We start from the raw sequence: 19,957 nt of genomic DNA, 5'->3' as shown, positions 1-19,957 counted from the left end.
TGCTCGATGTTGTTGGTGGGGGGCTGTCATTCACTCAGGGTGTTGAAACTGCTCTTCCCTGTAATCAGTGCACCCCGCTTTCTTTGATCACAACATTGTTTCAGTAATGAGCCACACATACATGACTGCAAAGTCCCTGCTGTCACCTCAGCCCTTCGAGGCACAGCTGCAGACCTCAAGAACGTCTCTTAAGAGACTTGTTATCGAGTGATTATTATTACTGTTGCTTATATATTTGATGCTAGGGATTTGAACACCCGATATTAGGATGTTTTATTAAAAGTGTATCTATCATATTGGTCAATATTGGAGGTGTATCATACAGTATGGAACATTTCCATTTTTATATTATGCATGCTCATTTCATTTGCAGTCATCTAACATTTAATCTTTAAACTAATAATTTAACAATGTTAAATGTATTATTTAGCAAAACTCAAAATGAATATCCATTTTAGATGCCGTTGTGATGGCCAAATTCACTTTTAGCATTTGAAATTGATTTAATTTTAATTTTTATTTTGACAAAATAGTATAGAATTTTGATATCTGCCATTTATTGGTCATCGGCCGTTACATGAAAATAATTATTTATATCAGCCAGAATTTTTATATTTGTGCATCATTACAGTGTTCTCTGGAATCGTAGAAATAAGTGACTTAGTTGTTACAATGAGATCGTTTTTATCTTTTTTTATTTATTTTTTTTATACTTGAATATTTAGCAAAGATTCATTAAATTGATCACTAAATATTGTGATCAAAATATTGATGATAATAATAAGCAATCTTCCTGAGCAGCAAATCAATATATTAGATTGATTTTTGAAGGATCATGTCACACTAAAGACAGGAGTAATGACTGTTGTAAATTCAGCTTTGCATCACAGAAGTAAATTACATTTTCAAATTAATTAAAATAGAAAACCGCTATTTTAATTTTTTTTATATCTTTGTCCATTTAAATGCAAAAGAAAGTGCATCCAACCTCATATGGAGCTCAGCATCACTGGAGAGCTTGCATGTCCTATTTGAGAATGTACAATGAGGAATTCCATCTTGGCTGGGTAGATTTTATCACATGTATTTTGTTTTCATTATTAATACAACATTTTTAAAACACTTTTTGGTTACATATGGAATCCAAGGTAGTTTTTGTAACCTAGACAGAGGTTGCACTCAGAGGAGCTGTTTGTATTTCTAAGAGTTATCATTTGTTTTACTGTCAATTCATTGATTGACAGCAGTTGATGAATCCTAGTTCCTTTTTACATGAAATACCTCTTTAATAATTGCATATAATTTATTTATCCAGTAGATTCAAAGACGCGCAATACTGAATGTAAGTATTTGAGCATAAATCACACTGTAAGAGCCCTGATCTAATTTGCAATGTAGTAAAGCTGTCTACAACAGTCACATATGTAAAATGGCACTTTATTTATTACCAATATGCTGCCCGCGGCAAGTGTATGATGCCCCACTGTTTCTGACATGACTGGCTTCATCATGGGTCCAACACATGGTGCTGTCAGCCCTCCCATGTTTGTACCTTGAAGGTTGTACATTTTTTATAGCCAGATTAATTTTAATGGAAAGATGTGTTCCTCTATACCAAGAGGCTTGTAATGGTTATATATAGAGCCCTTAACCAAGTGAGCCAGCAGATAGTAGTTCTACAACAGCTTCTCATTTGACTTATGTGATCCTGGACCACAAATCCAATCTCTAGGTGTTTTTTTTGTTTTTGTTTTTGTTTTTTTGCTATATTGAATAGATGAAAAAACATTCTATGGGTCAAAATTATGTATGTTTTTTTTATGCTAAAAAAATAATTAGGATAAGATCATGTTCCATTGAGATATTTAGTAAATGTCCTACCATAACTATATAAAAACTTAGTTTTTGATTTGTAATATGCATTGCTAAGAATTCATTTGGACAACTTTAAAGGCAGTATTTCGATTTTTTTGGCACCCTCAGATTTCAGTTTTTGAAATAGTTTTATTTTGACCAAATACTGTCCTATCCTAACAAACAATACATCATTTGAAAGCTTATTTATTCAGCTTTCATGTAATGTATACATCTCAATTTCAACTAAACAACTGAAAAACAATTTACCCTTATAACTGGTTTTGTGGTCTAGGGTCACATATGAAGGCACAGCTTCTATATAAGTCTATGACTCATGCAAGGCATATATTTTATTTGATGTAACTTTCTTAAATTTATATTTAAATTTAAAGACACATTTTGAATTATTTCATTTATTGGCATTTTTGGCATTTTTTTTAAGGAATAGTGTTAGAAAAAAACAATAAAAATAGTTTAAATGCAAAAACAAAAAATGTGTTGAAGATCTCTGACATTGATTTGGCCAGGGATTTTGGAAACATACCTACTATTTACTCACTTTTCTATATTTAGTAGAGCCTTTATCCAAAGTGACACATTTATTTTTTTTCATTTTAGTTTAGTTTTTCTCAATTCAGCTTCAGTAATTGAATTGGCACTCTAATTTCAATTCTGAATGATACAAAACCCTGCTTCCCACAATCCTTTGCTCTATTGCCGACTTGCTTGATTGCTCCCAAAATATCCTGAGCCACCCTGACTCTCCATGTAACCGTGGTTGTCAGTTTGACCATCGGCTGGAAACAGTTATGTAAAAGGCAGAACTGGCTGGTCCTAGATGAGCCTGAGAGGAAGCCTGATTAAAGGCAGAGCTTTGGCATGTCACATGAATAATCTCTCCAGGCCTGTTCAGATCTGCATGCCTGGATGCTGCTGGTACTGTACGATGAGTCACGGATGATGAACTTAGCATTTAGCGTAGACTTGTGTGCCTCTGAGATCCTGCGGGTGTGCTGAAGCACACACATGTACACACACAGCTGTCGGCTCTCGTGATTGCTCTTCAGAGGTTGAGTGTGGAACAGCAGTGTGGGTGTTTGAAGATCTTAGCTAAATTATTTTGACTCTTAACCTCCACACGACACGTGTGACCTGTTATGCTTGCATTCCAGATAAATTAGATGGCTGGAAGAGTGAAAGTGTGAAAGGGTTGATATCGCATGTCCTTTTTTTTTTTTTTTTTTTTTTTACATTTTATCCGTGGATTCAAGTGTCTTTGAGATGGAAGTTTTATTTTAAATATGACACAGTATATTATATATATTATAATATCCAAAGTCCTGGTGGACAGCAAACAGATGGCCATAAGAAAATTGTTAAGGCTAGAGCCACAGTCTCTTTCACATCATACTCAACATTTGATAACACTTCAGTATAGGGACCAATTCTCACTATTAACTAGTTGTTTATTAGCATGCTTATTATTAACTATTAACTAATTATAAAGCATATTCTGCTTGACCATTTTCTACAACCCTTAATAACTACCTTACTAACTAGTAATAAGCAGCAAATAAGGGGATTATTGAGGGAAAGGTCGTTGTTAATATTTTGTCAATACCAAGAATTAGACCTTATAATAGAGTGTGACCCAGCATTTATGTTATAGAAAGTCTTTCTCTCTGAAGTACTAAATTGAGTCTAAAAGACTAAATGGCTAAGTGCATTAAAGCCTTGATGTATGTAAAAGAGAGAGTTCTCCCCCGAAAAAAATTCTGTCACTAATTCCTCACCCTAATGTCATTCCAAACCTTCGTTCATCTTCGGAACACAGATTAAAGGGGACATCAGATGCAAAATTAACTTTCACATGTGTTTGCATTTAAATTTGTCTTAGTTGTTTGTGGACACAACCACCCTACAATGATAAAAATCTGTTTACTTCTTTTTTTTTTTTTTTTTTTTTTTTTTTTTAATCCCCAAAAAACCTAGACCGTCTCAATTAACAAGCCATTTTGATTTTCTCAGAAAGCTCTTGGATTTCATAAAAAAAAAAATTAATTTGTGTTCTGAAGATGAACAAAGGACTTACAGGTTTGGAACAACATGAGGGTGAGTAATTAATGACAGAATTGTTTTGGGTTAATTATCCCTTTAATGTATTTTGGTTTATTAAGGTAATATCACCACATTACAGTTATTATAGAAGGGGAAAAAATAATAAAAAATAATATATATACACACACATATGTGGCTTCATAAATGCAACTGTATTAATTAATTAATTAATTATAAATATCTACTTCTTGTACTTAAATAATTTAAAAGATTGATGAGATTCACCCTAAAGCATCCATAAAGACATTTCCTAAATAAAACCACATAAGCTAAAATGATGATAGCTTCTCCAGTTCCTTTCAAATTCATGGATTGAGAGTATAATTTAGTTTGAAGAACATTGTGGCCTCTGAATTTTCAAGATTGACTGGAGGTCTTGCTCTAGCTGTATCAGAAGGATTCAGTCGAAACACCCTTGAGCACTGGGATGCTGGGAATGTCTCATGGAATCAGATTAGTAGAGATATAATTGGGTTAGGGAGAGTCTTGAGTGGCTTGCGAGACAGAAAGATCAGGTAATCCACATAAGATGCTAAAAGTTAAAGCAAACAGTCGAACTACAAACCTTGAGTGTGAAAAATGTGTGCCCACATACAAATCTCTGATAAAACAAAAACACACAGTGCCTTCAGCTTTTTGATTTTGTCAAACATTTTGATAGCTGACTCCTCCTCTTTTTTTTTTGTTTATCTCTCTTCAGAGTAAAGAAATCACCTTTCAGATGCAAGAGGATTTGATGAAAGTCCTCAACGAGCTCTACACGGTAAGTACCGTAATGAATAACACTCCTCTCATTGACAGCTATGTATGGTGAGCTGTGATAGTCAATCTCTTGTGAGAACCGAAATATTTTGTATTTTATGCATATACTTCTACTTCTAGTTTCATGCTGCACTTGCTGTACTGTGGTAAAAGAGCCATAAAACTGCCTATACTTCATGCATCTTCATCTCTGGCCTTGGTAGATTATGGTATTTACACCCATAATCAATAGTTAATTCTCAGACTTTAATTACCACCGCAGTTGCTAGGAAGATTCATGTGTGCTTTGCTTTCCCTCCGGTCTTAATAAGATGCTAATGTATTCCCAGGTCTAAAAAACACCCGCTATGAGGACTTGTCCTTTGTGGGTTTATTTGTTTGCAAAGTTCAACATTGCATAATATGCGTTGTTCTGTTAAATCTATTTACTTTAGCTGCTTTGTACTTTAACTAAATGATTTGAAAAAGTTTTAGGGTTTTAGCGTTTTCAATAATGAACGTCAGCTTGTCAGTTAACGTCTCTGTGTAGTAACAGCTGCTCTATGGGAAATCACGCACCTAATGAAATTTATTGCTGATTAGATAAACGGCTTCACTGACGACTTGCGCATTAATTATCGGCCGATATTTATCGTGCACCCCTAGTTGTTTCAATTATAAGCGATTTGATTTGTCTTTCCATTCATGCCCATAATAAACCATCAAGAAAATTAGTCCCAGATTCTTCTTTATTTTTGAAGCAGTCACATTTATTTATTTATTTTTTACGTTTGATCTTGTATTCGTTCCGCACAACACGGCTTCCTTTTGATCAGTGTAGAAGTATATCATCCTTTTTGACCTGAATTAACCTTCGGGAGGGAAACGCTCTTGTGGGACCGTTGCATCAGAAACCCTCCATGCAACCACAGCCAGTAAAATAACAGGTCTGGTGTGACTCTAAAATTGGTCCTCCTAAAACCAGCAGAAATGTAAACAGAGAACCAGACCAGTAAGTGGAGAGCGGGGCCCGTGGTTTGGTCTGCCATTCTAGCCATGTGTCTAATTATACAGTCGTGGACAGCAGTGCACTGTGCTGCTCCAACTGTACATATTTATGAACAATATTTAGTTTGGTCCACGTTTTATAGTCAAGCTCTCTTTTGAGGCCTTTTGAGGTTTTAGTGTACTGTGTATTATACTGCTGCGTGACTGCCACTGTGATTATGGCCTGGAATGACCTGGTCTTCAGAGGTCTAATCGTGAATGGGTCCTTGTAATCAGCTTGGTGCTCAGTCACCTTTGATTGAGGAGAAGGCAAGCTGATGAGCGGAGCTTAGCGCTTTAGCGTTAGCATCAGGCTTCACAAGAGGCTTACAGAGCACAAGTCACAACATTAACTCATATTTACAAAATTGTTACATTTTGGTTTCATTTTTTCTACCTAAATAAGTGTTAGTGTGCATTTCTAACAGTCAGACAGCCAGGAAAAAAAAATGAGAGGACAGCAATGCATGCTAATTCTCATATTTAAGTTTGGAGAATAAAACAAACACCTTACCCTTAAAGGGATAGTTAACCTTAAAATACAAATTCTAGCATTATTTACTCACCATTATGTCATTCCTAATATGCATGACTGAATTTCTTTTCATTTCTTTAGTTTTTTTTTTTTTTGCTAGGAATATATTTTGTTTCTTGATTGCTGTGCTAACAATTTTTGCCCGACAGGCTATAAAACTACGTATTAAAATCTATTAAATTTATATTAAATGATGGATCTGAGCCATATCCACTATTGTTTTAGGATTAATACTATTATATTATTTATAGATATTCTACTATTTTTAGTTCAGATTTAGTGTAGGTTTTAATGCCTTTTTTATTTTTATTTTATAAATTATTTTTAAAAATAATTGTCAGTTGTTTTTTTTATATTTTTAGCTTTATTTTATTTCATTTTTAGTATTATTCATTTTAATGCTTCATCTTAAAATTAGTGTTTCTTTGGCAGCATTTCTGAAATTGTAGTTTTTTTTTATTTAAGTTTTAGTATAATATTTTTTTTTCAGCTTTCTTTAAATTGTTGAAAGCAATTTTTAATCATATCAGTTTTAATTGTTTTTAGTTAATGATAACAACACTGGCCATATCTAGAGGCTAGAGTACCATAGAGATTTAGAGGTCTACCATCCCAAAATTCAATAGCAATGCACTAAAAACCATTCAAGGCTGTCTTAGCAACGACATAACATGCATCAGCATCACTACTCCCTTTTTATGTTACAGTATTGCAGTGTATTATTATAACTTTTACTTTCTCAGAAGCTGACATCATTTTATATATTTCTAGGAAAAGAGAGTTATCAGCTGCATGCAGTGTTCAATCATGCTGTGCCGATGATACATCAATTACAATGTGACAAAGCTTTTAGCATCATTTAAGTGCTCACTCTTTGTGCAGGGTTTGACATCGTAGGCATAATTAGTTTGCTAGTACAGGCTCATACGTTCTGAGTCACATCCTAATGCTCATTATAAAATTCATCTGGATATGACTAATTGCCACTTAAACAAAACAGTGACTCAGAGCATCTGCAGCAGCGTTTACCATTATGTTGCACATTCACATCTCAATAATTGGATTTCTTCACTGTAGTCCAATAATTGGGGTTTAGTAGTCCAATATGTACGTTTCATCTGAAAAGGGCTTTGGGTTTGATGAAAGGTATTGAGTAAGGTAATAAATATTAGGTGAAACGGCTGATTCTGTTTGCAATTACCCGGGTACTACAAATACAAAAGTTCCAATCTTTAATAGTACTAGTAAAATTATTGGTTTTTTCTTGGTAAAATAAAAGCGCCATCATAGCCCATTAAGAAGCTAGAATTTTGCTTCATTAGGTTAATCTTTGAAAGTGCTGATTTTAATTTGAATGCAAACAAAGCTATATTAAAGAAAACATTATGCATTTATATTTAGTCTTAAATCATTTCAATTGGTGCTTTTTGGCTTTACATAAAAGAAGGTTTCTGTGAAGGAGAACAGAATGGATTTATGTCAAGTGGGAGGATGGAAGTGTTTTGGTTGAGACGAGCAGCTGCTGCACCTCTCTAGAGCTCAGCTGAACTTTGACCTCTGACCTCTTGGTCCTGCAGGTGATGAAAACCTACCATATGTATCACACGGAGAGCATCAGTGCCGAGAGCAAACTGAAAGAGGCTGAGAAGCAAGAAGAAAAGCAGATTGGACGTGTTGGGGATCCCGTGTTTCACATCCGATTAGAGGATAGACACCAGAGACGGAGCTCTGTGAAGAAGATGGAGAAGATGAAGGAGAAGGTAAATGAGAAATAATGTTTGGTAGTTCATAACATCTGAGGGTTCACGATAAACTATCCAAAGAAGCTCTCAGTCCTAAGAATCAAGTCAGAATCAATCTCAAGGCCTAATGGATCCATTATGTATGACAACTAAACAAACCCCTATCATTTATATATATATATATATATATATATATATATATATATATATATATATATATATATATATATATATATATATATATATATATATATATATATATATATAATTGTATTTTTAATTATCATAAATAAGTTCAGTATTTAAAATAAATATCCTGCTTTCACAGGAATGGCAGCTTATTTCTGTTTTCTGTTAAAACACATGACAAATGATTTAACAGCTGGGGAATAGTTTTCTCCATGGATTCTTCCTGGAACAAGAAATTGTGGGATGGTTAAATTATGGAAGTTAGCGTGAGTCACTGTCTGATGGTCAGTCAGTTGAGTTGTCCTTGCTGATACAGGAAATGAGCAATACTTGTTCTTTAAGATTTTTTGTAACCACATAGATGTACCATTTAAGATCGATAAAGGTCTATGTAATGATTTTTTTTTTGCTGTTTATATGCTTATCTATCTTTTGTTGATTTATTTTTGCAAGCATTTATTCGCTGTCTCCTCACAACAAATCTAGAAAGAACAGACTGCATGCAGAGATAAAAGCAACCTTGCATGTATTTATGTTTCAGCATATTTCTCAAATTCTGTCTGTTTCGTTTCTCCACTCTTTCTCTCTCATCAGAGGCAGGCCAAGTACTCTGAGAACAAGCTGAAGTCGATCAAAGCTCGGAACGAATACCTGCTGACGCTCGAAGCCACTAATGCTTCAATCTTCAAGTATTACATTCACGACCTGTCTGATTTGATAGACGTAAGTTCTGGGGAATGAAAAGGAGGTTCAGGGTTTCTTCCACTGATGAAGAAACTTTGTGTGACAAGTAGGACAGTTATAAATAGTTTCAAACTGACCTCAGGTCTGCTGGGACAGCTAAATATGACAAAGAGTGCTGCCGTTTTCATCGGTTTCTTGGTTGAATATGCATCTTTGTCTAAACCTGCTTTGATCTGAGGAAATGCATAGACTCCTCAGTGAGATTTCTGTCAACGTTGCATTCAAACATAAGCTCTTGAGACTTCAAAATGCAGGTGTGCCTGACAGCAATGAGATGTTTTAAAAAGTACACCGTGGTTAAATTGCATTCATATCCATATCTCCAAATAACCACACAAATCTGTTATTTAAAGAGGTTTTATGAAGGCCTGATTGTCAAATGCTTAACAAAAGGAGCTTAACTAATCGTCTGCGAAGAATGGGGTGGTAAAAAATGATCCTTGTAGAGAATAAGCAAAGAAAATAATGGTGGTTTAAACGTAGCTGGAGAAACCAGAGGCCTTTTCCAAAAGAGTGGGACTAAATGAAAAAGCTTTTAGTTAGCATTTTTATATCTGGTGTAATACAAAATGATTCATTCAATTCTAGGGGATCTTTTACATTAATTACATTATTAGGATTTGTACCCCCGTTTCCATTATTTTGCATGAGGTTGCTGTTGTCCTACTTTTATATTAAGGTACTGTATGTCCTCCAGCTTCTGAATATGTCAAAGCATTTTTTTTGTTGTTGCATGAATGGCGAGGAAGTGGCACCCAGCCCTAAAACCCAGTTTTCTGTTAATCAGGCTGTCTGAGAGTCTTTTTTTTTTAGGTCAACTACTGTATGTTTTATTTTGTATTATTTTAGTTATTTTAGCATGCAAGTCAAGCTCCGAAAACCCCAAAGCAGGTTCATAAAAATGGCTGTGTCATCACTTGGCTCTCTATTTGGGTTCTGGCACAGGAACCACGCCATTTCAATGAAAAAGGGCATTCAATCTCTTAAAACAATCAGCAGGCTGACAGACAGAGCAGGCCATCGTAATAATGAAATAAAATGGACTTTGGAGGTTTGCAGATGCTTTGGGAGTCGGGTTCTGGCAGATCTTCCAGTGACACACACCGTCAGAACTTAAATAACCTCCCCAAAGACACCCCCTCATATTTTGTTATCCTGGATATCTTTTTGCATTTCAGTTCACCATGACTCCAGTATCAGAGTCAAAATCAAGTTATGGAGATTCCCGCCAGTCTACGCTCAGCCTTGAACAACTAGGGGGAGAACTCGCTGTTTAACACAAGTCAGAGTCCAAAGCCTTATAAAGACAGCACACAGACCACCAGAGCACAGTCAGTATGAGTTCATTTATGAACGGTCAGACAAAGGGTCACAAATATTCCCAAAGCTACAGTTGCTTAATGCTGTACCATTGGTGGTAATGTGATTGGAATGTCAGCTGTGAGTAAGACCTCACGTTTGCTGAGAGTGGCCTTGTGGTTACAGATCTTGCCTGGTAACCGATGGGCTGTAGGTTTGAGTCTATTCAAGACCTGTCACTTTACTTCACAGGAACTGTCTGTTCAATAGGTGTCTTGTCACTTTAAATATTGCTACACTTTACTTAAAATGTGTCGGTTAACTTACTGCTAATGCTGCTCTTAAATTATGTTTCATAATTAAAAATGACTTTTGTATAGATTTTGTGTACTGTTATTGAAAATTGGGATGCAACTTGCCAGAAAACTATACATATTTACATAACTTATGAGTTGGTGCCTTTTATGCTGATTTCAAAACAATTGCAAATAACTGTTCAATATAGTTTGTGTAGATTTTGTCTACTATTGATGACAAATTGATTACAACTTGCCAGAAAATCTGCTTATTTACCTAATTTAAGAGTTGATAGTCTTGCGTAACTAAAATACATTATCCATCAATATTTGTGGCAGCATGGGAATAATTATAATAAAAATTGATAGAGTTGTAATGTGCGTCATTTGCTCTGCTTTTTGTTGCACCTGTGCTTAAAATCTTCCTCACTTTGTTGGGAAGTATGACACACCATCCGTTTTATCATTTGAATGCATCATATATTACTTCGAAAGATTCTTTGCCTATTATTAATCTTTTTCTGTGCTTTAAGAGGTAACGTTTTTCTTCTGTTGGCCTCTCTTTTTTCCTGTGTAGTGTTGTGATCTGGGATATCACGCCTCTCTGAACCGAGCTTTGCGGACCTACCTCTCGGCCGAATATAACCTGGAGACATCTCGTCACGAGGGTCTGGACATCATTGAGAACGCAGTGGACAGTCTGGACCCACGTAGTGACCGGCAGCGCTTCATGGAAATGTACCCCACTGCCTTCTGCCCACCCGTCAAATTTGAGTTCCAGCCACATATGGGAGATGAGGTCAGATTTAATCAAAGCCTTACAAAGCCACACACCCACGTACTGTACATACTGTATATACAAACACGGTAGCAGCTACATGATCAGTTACATCTTAACACCATGTAAACTGAGAGGTTTATTTTCTTGACTGTTATCCTGTAGTTTTTTTTTTATGTTTTCTGAAACTACTTGTGTTGTCATTTCTGTAAATGTATGTCTAGTAGTAGTAAAAGTAGAAGAAGTATTTCTATAAATGTGACCCTACACCACAAAACCAGTTATTAAGTCACTGGAGTATATTGCTAGCAATAGCCAAAATGCATTGTATCTGTCAAAATTATTGATTTATTCTTTTATGCAAAAAATCATTAGGACATTAATTAAAGATTGTGTTCCATGAAGATATTTTGTAAATTTCCTACTGTAAATATCTTAAAACTGAATTTTTGATTAGTAATATTATTAGTAATTTTTTTTTTTTTTTCACCCTCAGATTCCAGATTAGCAAATAGTTTTATCTCAGCCAAATATTGTCTTATCAAAACAAACCATGGAAAGCTTATTTATTTAGCTTTCAGATGATGTATAAATCTAAATTTCGAAAAATAGACCCTTATGTCTGGTTTTGTGGTCCATTGTCCATTAATGCAGTCTTCAGTGTCACATTATCCTTTAGAAATCATTCATATATGCTGATTCAGTGTTGAAGAACTTCTCATTTTTATAATTTGAGCTGCTTAATATTTTTTTCGTGGATAAGGCGATGCATCTTTTCCAGGATTCTTTGATGAACAGAAAGGTCAAAATGACAATGCTAATCTTGTCTAAAGCCGTGTTGAAGCTTATGAGATCATACAGGATACAGAGTGGTGAAAAGCGTCTTAATAAAATTCTGAATTATATGTTGTCAGGATGGCTTCATATCCTTTAATTGTGTCTCAGCTGGCAGTGTTAGCACAGAGCGTTGAGACCAAATCATATTGCATTTCTCGCCCTAAAGCAGTTTTGAGAGAGTGTTTATTGGATTTATCCTCCTTAATTGGCTGATATAATGTCTGTGCATGGTTTACATTACAACCTGTTGCTTTGCAGTCATGTCTGTACTCACTTGATCAATGAAACCAACTGGGGTTTTGCTTTATAAGAGTTGGTTATAATTATTGTGCCAGGTGTTGGTTATTTGTTTGAATATGAGATTCCTCCTCTAGGGAGCTCTGTTCTATTAGAGCAGGTTCTCTAAAGGCTGTTCACAACAAGGATGATAACTGTAATGATTGCAATAAAGATGTAGTTTAAAAAATCATTCTAAATTTAAAAGAATAGCAGAGTCAACACCAACAATAACGATAACAGCACAGTGGAACAATATCCTTGGAATCACTTTCAAAGTGTTTTTTTCCCAGTTGATGAACGATGAAAACATTGAGCCAGTCAGAATCCATCCTGCTTCAAAGAGCTTGAAATAGACACAAAAGTGGAAACACCTCAGGAATGTCAAAGTCGTTATCGGATTGGTTGAATTCTATGGGAGACGTTTGTGTCGCGTTTTTTAATGTTCCACCTGGAAACAAATATGCTGTGGCACCAAACCCCCTCACTAAAGTAGAAAGCCATCGTGTTTACAACTGTGACGATTATCGCTTATCAGGATCAACTAAACGCTGGATATTCAAAAGTATGTGAAATATTTAAAGTTTGCGGCATAGAATCTTTAAAATACATCAGAGTTTTACAGAGTCTGTTATTGTGGTGTACGGTGTACATTTTAGGACATCCTCAGACCTCAGTCATCAAATGAAAAGGCGTCATGCCTCAGACTAAAAGGCTTCAGTCATCGGACAAAACGGCATCGCGTCTCTGACTGAAAAGCTTCAGGTCTCAGGAAAAACGACGTCAGGTGTCAGGTCTCATACAATTAACGTTAACGTCAGACGAAACAGACTCAGAAAAAAAGTCATCAGACAAAACAGACTCGGACAAAGTGTCATCAGACGAAACGGACTCAGACAAAAAGTCATCAAACAAAAAGGACTCAGACAAAAAGTAATCAAACGAAAAGGACTCAGGTGGAGAATCGCGTTGCCCCGCCCCATGTGACGTCACACGCACGCCGTTCACAGGAAGTGGTAATGGTTGATTGATGGCAAAAGGAGGTAAGCAGCGTCTGATATTTTATATTTTAACAGTTTTATTCAAATGTTACACTAATTAAGTTATATAGGGAAGAGAACATGCTTTTCGAGAGTCTTGTGTGCACGTTTAAAAAGTTAGTTAGCCATATTGCAACTAGCCAGCTTTTATTTTGGCCAAGTAGTAAAATTACCCTTACGAAAAAAACATGATTTTACTATATAAAAAAAAAACCACACACACTCACAAAATTAAATCATGGTATCCACAGATTAACCATGGTTTTGCTACTCACCATAGTTTAACCATGGTGTTTGTGGTTAAACTGTGGGTATACAAATGGTACATTAATCATTACACTAAAAAAACATGTTACTACACTTTTACTATAATAAAACCATGGTCACTTTACGTCTTGGTAAAGCAAATTCTTTCAAGTTATTAGATTGAAATCTTGGTCTAATTATAACATACCTGTATGAGTCTAACACCAGTTGTTGAATTAAATGATTTTGTAAATACAATGGTTCTGTCTTATAATTAAATATATATTTGTTTGTTTCAGTCAATCAAGTTATCGCTGACATTTTCTGGGTAAGCGTGGCTATGCTGAGCAGGACGATTACCTGGATTCACTACCCATTTAGATTTCCAGGCAACAAATAAGCTCCTCCATGCCAGAGAATTACTGTTCGTTCAATCAAAACCTACATGTCATCCTGGACTGTACAGAAATCTGCTGTGAAAGCCCTACATCACTGAAACTCCACTCTGAAGTTATAAGTGCACTACCACATTCAAAGGTCTGGTTGGGGTAGCTCTGTGTGGTGCAGTGGAGATGTGGTTATGACAGACAAGGGGTTCACTATTGAATATATGCTCTCCAGTATTGGTGCTAGACGGATCATTCCACCTTTCAAATGTGCCAAGCAGTTCAGCAAACAGGACTGTGAAAAAACACAGGACCACTGCACGCCTCAGACTTCTGGTGGAAAGAGTGATTCGAAGGGTCAAGGAAATACACATCTGGGATTCTGTTGTGCCACTCACCTTGTCAGGAAGAATTAATCAGATCTGGCATAATTGCTGTTTTATGGTTTATTATCAGGGACCAATGTTTCTTGAGCAGTGAATGTATATTATTACAATAGTAGTGTTACAGTGTTAACATTTGAGAGTAGTTTTTTATTTATTACATTTTTTTACCTTTTCAGTTAGTTGCAATGCATACCTACCACCATTAAATGTGTTTTTTCCTTTTTTTATTGTAATGTAAAATTTTATATTTTGTATAATGAAATTATTTAAATAAAATGTCCCTGAAAATAATTTCACAGACACAATGAAATAGTTGACAATGAAAAGTATTTTTATAATAACTCATGAAAAAAATCTTCTTTGTTATATCACACAATGTATCAAATGTAAATATACGCAAGTAGTAAAAGAATATGCATATCATATACATTACAGAAGATTTCATACAAAAAGTATTCACCTTGGTATGTACATTTATCTAATAGCAAGTACAATATATTTATTGTTATAATTTGTGATGTATCTAATATGTTATCAAAGATCTACTACAAAATATGCTACATACTACTCAACTACATAAAGTATATATTTACTATGAATGTAAAAATAAATCTTAGGTTCATACTATAATATGAACAGAATCTGTCCATTCATACCACTGAAAGATACACATCCAGATAAACGTTATAACAGTACTTTCATTGATGTTATGAAGGCATCATCTCGCCAGATCATCTGTATTATGAAATCTGATTGTGTGTCAGTCACAAAGTCACACCAGTGTAGACCAGTCTCTGCAGTCTGACCTTGTACCTGCCAGTAGTACTTATGGGTCTCTTTAAGTTTGGCTAGTCCTCTTTGAATTTTCATAAATGGAACCTGAGCAATGTTTTCAGCAGAGGTGCTTTTTACCTCCACTAGTCCAAACGAATGTTTCAGATGGATCATGCACTCGTCCGTCTGGCCAAATTTAAAATTACAGCCAAACTGAAAACCAAGCACAGGTAGTGGGGGGAAATTAAGATCAGGAACACCTGCAGCTATACGGGGACACTGGAATGAAAGTGGACTGCCAAGAGGTACAACTCTACTTTTGACATGCCCTCAAGTATTTGCGGCAGCAAAGGCTTGGGATTAATCTGACGTAGTTTTGCACCAGAAGCCAAGACATCAGCATCTGGAAGGGGACCTAAAGAAATGAACACAAATGATGAGTCATGAAGACATTAAGCTATAGCTGTGCGCACACACACACACACACAAACAGAGTTGTGAATTACCTGTGTAAGCCTTTTAATTGGGTAGACTTGGTTCCATTCTTCCCAACCGATTCTGGTTTCAGGACACAAAGTTCACTCGCTGCCTCTGGATGAACTCCCTTAATATAAAATGAATACAGTAATAGTTAAAGATTGTTTACTGATCTTGGGTGGTTTTCATTTATATATTTGTTACTTAATCTGCACTCTTGTTCATTATTAGTATATGATGTTTAAATGTTTACATATACTTTCTTTGAGTTAATAGTTTTCTTACCAATGCAGAAAAAAGAAAAATACAAGCCTGTGCTCTTGGACGATGCCATCTCTGTGGCTCACTTGATTTTATTCATCTTCTTAGATGTGTTTCACTGCAAGATAAAAGCATTAGATGCTGTAAACATTTTTTTTCCATTTGTATAAGGATATTGTATAACATCAGTGAAGAAGTACATTATCGATTAAACTTAACGGTAACACTTCCTATGAAGCCCGTATTTAAAACAAATTATAAGAGAATTCTTATGGCATTATGATGAATGCATAATGTATTAGAAAAAAAACTTTGTAATATGTCATATCATCTCATGAGTAATCATAACAACAGTTTTAATGTGTTATAATGTTTACTTATTTGTGGTTATAGCATTTAAGATTATGATTTATAATACGCAATGAATATAATGCATCCACTTAACTTACAATAGAATCTTTCCCTTAGATATAATACAAGTCTCATATCTTGGCATTGTTGTTTTGTTACTTTACTCAAAGCAGGCAAATACCACTATACATAATTACAACAATAATAATGAAAATAAAAATATTATTTTTCCTTAAACAACCAACATATCAAATATCTGATTAGATGAATGTGTAATATGGCACTTTTGATTTTAACAATATTTATTGTAATATCAATAAGATAGTAAGATACTGTATATATTTTAAATAAATAATGTCACGATATAAGACTTATAAACCATTATAAAGTTAAATAAGTATAAGTTTTATACGTATAATTGTTATAATTATTTATGAGATGAAACAACAGTTTTTCTATATTTAATGCATTGTGGTTTTATTATAGTAAAAGTGTAGTAACATTGTTTTTTTAGTGTAATGATTAACGTACCATTTGTATAACCACAGTTTTACTACAAACACCATGGTTAAACTATGGTGAGTAGCAAAACCATGGTTAATCTGTGGATACCATGATTTAACTATATCGACCATGTGTTTTATTTATTTATTTATTTATTTGTGGTTTTTGATAGTAAAATCATGTTTTTTTTCGTAAGGGTAATTTTACTACTTGGCCAAAATAAAAGCTGGCTAGTTGCAATATGGCTAACTAACTTCTTAAACGTGCACACAAGACTCTCGAAAAGCATGTTCTCTTCCCTATATAACTTAATTAGTGTAACATTTGAATAAAATATAAAATATCAGATGCTGCTTACCTCCTTTTGCCATCAATCAACCATTACTACTTCCTGTGAACGGCGTGCGTGTGACGTCACATGGGGCGGGGCAACGCGATTCTCCACCTGAGTCCTTTTTGTTTGATGACTTTTTGTCTGAGTCCGTTTTGTCTGATGACACTTTGTCCGAGTCCGTTTTGTCTGATGACTTTTTTTCTGAGTCTGTTTCGTCTGATGTTAACGTTAATTGTATGACACCTGACGTCGTTTTTCCTGAGACCTGAAGCTTTTCAGTCAGAGACGCGATGCCGTTTTGTCCGATGACTGAAGCCTTTTAGTCTGAGGCATGACGCCTTTTCATTTGATGACTGAGGTCTGAGGATGTCCTAAAATGTACACCGTAGTGGTGGCATTTCCACGCCGTGAAACGTGATGATGAATGAAACGAACTGTGATTGGTTGCTGGACATGTCAGTCAAATGGCCTCATGGGTGGGCCTTGGCCAATGAAAGCTGCCATAAATTTTAGCCCTTCAGCCTGAATGTTTGGTTATGCGAGACTACCTATCATTTCTTGTAGAGCTGGGCGATAAGTGGATGACGTTCTGGGTCACTAAAGACCCAATGTAGGTTAATGGCGACTGTCAGCTTTCTGTGTTATAATTGAAAGTCTGTTTGTTTTCAGGTGTGTCAGATCACGGCCCAGCCTCCAGTGCAGGGAGAACTCCTCCTGAGGTTCCAGCAGCTTCAATCCCGTCTGGCCACCCTAAATATCGAGAACGAAGAGGTAAGGTGACCCGAGCACCACCAGAAATGGTCAGGAGCATTGCAAGGAACATTTAAAATAGTTCAAAATGTCATTTGCAATTAGTTTTAGTCAAACCCCTCACCAAAACCATCATTTTTTGTGCCCTCGCCACAAAAGGGTTTCTCAGAAATGTACTTTGGATTATAAAGTGTCTGCTTAATAACAATTGCATCGGATGATCACCAGTGCTGAAGTGATTGTGTTCATTTCAGCTGAGGCTAAACTGCATAATTTAATTTGAAAATCTTGTTAATAAGTTAGCCAAGTCCAGGAACGCACATGGCGTATCTTCCTGTTGCAGAGCAAGTAGCTTTGCAATGTGTTTGCTTAATTGAGTTGATCGTAAAAGAGGCTTTTGGAGGATTTACAAGAAATCATTTTATTCCTCCCTGCAGAGTTTTCCCTTTCCTTCAGATAACCCGAGTGAAGCAAAGAGAAGCTTCTCTCAGTGACACCCTCTCACTTTTCTTCCTGCTGACTGTTTCTGTCTTTTTCACATTTGATTAATTTTGCCTTCTCTAATCCAGCAACATTTAAATCACGCCTTAAGTGGAATGCTGAAAAAGCCCTCAGTCAGGAAGATGGAGGAGTTTGGATTCACTTTTTGGCTTCATCGTGTCCATATTAGGCCTCGTTTACACTGGCAGTTAAATGTGACCCAATTCCGATTTATTTGCTCATATGTGACACACATCTGATCTTTTCAATGACAGTGTAAACAGTGAAAAATATATATTAACATGTGAAAAAAATGCTCCATATAGTAATTAGACTATCTTAAATTATCTGTATTTTTACGTTTTCTCCTCTCACTTCTGGTGCTGACTGTCATCCGATGTGCGTGCATATAATTGGCTTCTGATCCGATAAATACACATATACAGAATTACAGTCTGTATCATGTTTTATAATGTTAATCTAATAATGAAAGAAAAGAGGGAATCGTTCACTGCACTTCATTGACTGCTTATATCAATTTATTTATAATGAACACACTTAAGTTATTTTTTATATTTGATTATTTGTTTTTCGTACATGAATGCTTTAGTTTAGAAACAAAATGATAAAGGTAAGGCACTATTTGTTTGTTTGTTTCTATGCTATTTGTTCTACTGTTTTATAATTGTTTATTTTCTGTTCTTATCTATAATAGCAAAGATAAAATAAATAAATAAATAGCTGTATTGTGTGATTATTAATATAGTAATTAATAATAAGAAAAGACGGAGGACTTCACTCTATCGACTTCAAACGGGTGTGGCTCAGTAATTTTTTTTGTCCGATTCCAACAAATCATAAATTAATACATATATTTTTTTTTGCTCATTGTGACTTGTTTTGTACGCACAGGTCACATTATTCTTAGGAGGAAGCACGTTGAGCCAGTAAATGACAACAATGCATGTGTGATGTTTCAGATTGCATGGCAAGTGTAAACACATGAATCAGATATGAGTCACAGTTGAAAGAACATGTAAACAAAAAGCCCTAAAAAATCAGCGATAAGCAACAAATCTTAATTGGGCATCAAGACCTTCAGTGTAAACGAGGCCTTAGATGAATGAGTGTCTTACATCTGCCCTCTTCTTCTTTTATGCCCTTCCTGTTATTTCTCTGCTGTGAATATTTTTCTCAGTTTTGACAGACAGAATCACAATTTGGCACTGAATGTGTCCAGTGTGTGCAATTGTTGTTACAATATTTGATGCAGCATTAGAAATGGTCAGTCCTGTGTGAATTTTGTTGCTTCGGATGGTGGTTTTATTGTGGAGCTATAGTCCTTGGTAGACTTTTCCAACAATGAGCTGATAAATCATCTTCATGTAATATATATCATTCACATATTTTATAAGCTTACTTTGTGCATTGCTTTGTTTAAAAAAAAATATTTTTTTTTTCAGTAGTTTTTGTCCCCTTTTTTCTTTAAAGTGAGTATATTTGGTTATG

At 35.2% G+C, this 19,957-nt stretch overlaps 1 protein-coding gene and 1 long non-coding RNA gene across 6 annotated transcripts in view; one reads left to right on the top strand and one right to left on the bottom strand.

The window, feature by feature from the left end:
- Nucleotides 1-19,957, top strand: part of LOC127934328 (SLIT-ROBO Rho GTPase-activating protein 1) — an 88,792-nt gene that overhangs the window by 36,748 nt on the left and 32,087 nt on the right. For all 5 annotated transcript variants that reach the window (XR_008147745.1, XM_052531634.1, XM_052531633.1 and 2 more), the window contains 5 exons: nucleotides 4,676-4,738; nucleotides 7,876-8,058; nucleotides 8,824-8,952; nucleotides 11,146-11,367; nucleotides 17,888-17,989. Coding sequence is in view for 4 of the 5 variants with exons in the window: in XM_052531634.1 (XP_052387594.1) it covers nucleotides 4,676-4,738; nucleotides 7,876-8,058; nucleotides 8,824-8,952; nucleotides 11,146-11,367; nucleotides 17,888-17,989 (699 nt within the window). In the remaining variant the exon portion in view is untranslated. The remainder of the gene's footprint in view (nucleotides 1-4,675; nucleotides 4,739-7,875; nucleotides 8,059-8,823; nucleotides 8,953-11,145; nucleotides 11,368-17,887; nucleotides 17,990-19,957) is intronic.
- On the bottom strand, nucleotides 14,828-15,844 carry LOC127934330 (uncharacterized). The gene is made up of 2 exons (XR_008147746.1): nucleotides 15,798-15,844; nucleotides 14,828-15,706 (listed from the first exon to the last, which is right to left on the bottom strand). It is a non-coding gene; the product is annotated as an uncharacterized LOC127934330 (long non-coding RNA).

Source organism: Carassius gibelio, chromosome A18 (assembly GCF_023724105.1).
Source record: "Carassius gibelio isolate Cgi1373 ecotype wild population from Czech Republic chromosome A18, carGib1.2-hapl.c, whole genome shotgun sequence".
Classification (NCBI taxonomy): domain Eukaryota; kingdom Metazoa; phylum Chordata; class Actinopteri; order Cypriniformes; family Cyprinidae; genus Carassius; species Carassius gibelio.
Note: the sequence above shows the minus strand (reverse complement) of the source record. Positions and strands in the feature narration are given on the sequence as shown.